This window comes from Geospiza fortis, unplaced genomic scaffold, assembly GCF_000277835.1.
Source record: "Geospiza fortis unplaced genomic scaffold, GeoFor_1.0 scaffold183, whole genome shotgun sequence".
Classification (NCBI taxonomy): domain Eukaryota; kingdom Metazoa; phylum Chordata; class Aves; order Passeriformes; family Thraupidae; genus Geospiza; species Geospiza fortis.
In genome coordinates, this window is record NW_005054447.1 from 1331260 (window position 1) to 1332314 (window position 1055).

The following is a 1055-nucleotide window of genomic DNA, read 5'->3' on the forward strand; positions in this document are numbered from 1 at the left end:
CAGATCCGCAGGCGGCCCAGGCCGGCGCGGCCGCCGCCCAGCATCGCCGCCGCACTACAGCCCCAGGCGACCCCCGCGCCGCCGCCTACGCTCCATAGGGGGTGGATGCGCCGCAAGGGCTGCTGGGAGATGTAGTCCGCGGTGTCCGGGGGCGCTCCGCCCGTTACCGGTGCCACGGAGCAGCTCCGCTGCCCTGGCCTCAAAGGCGGAGGTTCACCCAGGGGCTTTCCCTAGGGAGACTTTTAATGTTCTTCAAAACAATACTGAAATGTTTTAAATGGACAACAGGGAATGGGTTCATATTGAAAGAGAGTAGGTGCCGATTACATATTAGGAAAAGATTTTTTACTGTGAGGGTGCTTAGGCACTGTAACAAGTTACGCATGGAAATTGTGGATGCTCCATCACTGGAAGCGTTCAAGGTCAGGCTGGATGGGGCTCTGAGCAGCCTGGCTGGTGGAAGGTGTCCCTGCCTCTGGCAGGGCGTTGGAGTGAGGTGATCTTTAATGTACCTACCAACCCAGAGCAACATGTGATTCTGTGACCGTATAAAAAACAACATGAGGAACGTTACAGATGTCAGGCAGCATCTGTCCCACCTCAACTCTGCTTAAAATGCCAGACCCTTCCAACTGACACAGATGTTCCTTTCTCCTAGAAAAATACTAACAGCACTTATCTGTGGCACAAGGACAGTGTGGTGGTTTCTCCATGGCTTCCTTACCCCGTGAAAAGCCCTGAAGTGTGCGTTAACACATTTAATACTGAGACCGGAGGTTGGCAGGACTGCACTGCTGGTATTTTTACAAACACTAAAAGGTGACTTCACTGGGGGTTTTTTTGGGGGTGGGGGGGGTTTTATACATGTTCTCAGTGAGAAACAGGTCACGTTTGCTTTGCCCTCGAGTCCCTCAGTGGCGCGCCGAGTGCCACTTGGCTTCTCTGTAGCTGTCCCTGCGGTGCTCGTAGCTCCAGCCGTCGCGGTGCCGCTCCTCGTAGTGCTCCTCACGGCCCCGGTAGTGGTGCTCGCCCTCGTGGCCCCTCTCCTCGAAGCC

General features: G+C 55.5%; 1 protein-coding gene across 1 annotated transcript in view; it reads right to left on the minus strand.

Moving 5' to 3' along the window:
* Window positions 1-743: 743 nt before the first annotated feature.
* The window catches only part of RBM7 (RNA binding motif protein 7), a 3809-nt gene continuing 3497 nt past the window's right edge, over window positions 744-1055 (minus strand). Inside the window, 1 exon segment of the mRNA XM_031062394.1 lies at window positions 744-1055. This exon segment is cut by the window's right edge and continues 96 nt beyond it. Coding sequence (XP_030918254.1) covers window positions 912-1055 — 144 coding nt within the window. The 3' untranslated portion in view covers window positions 744-911.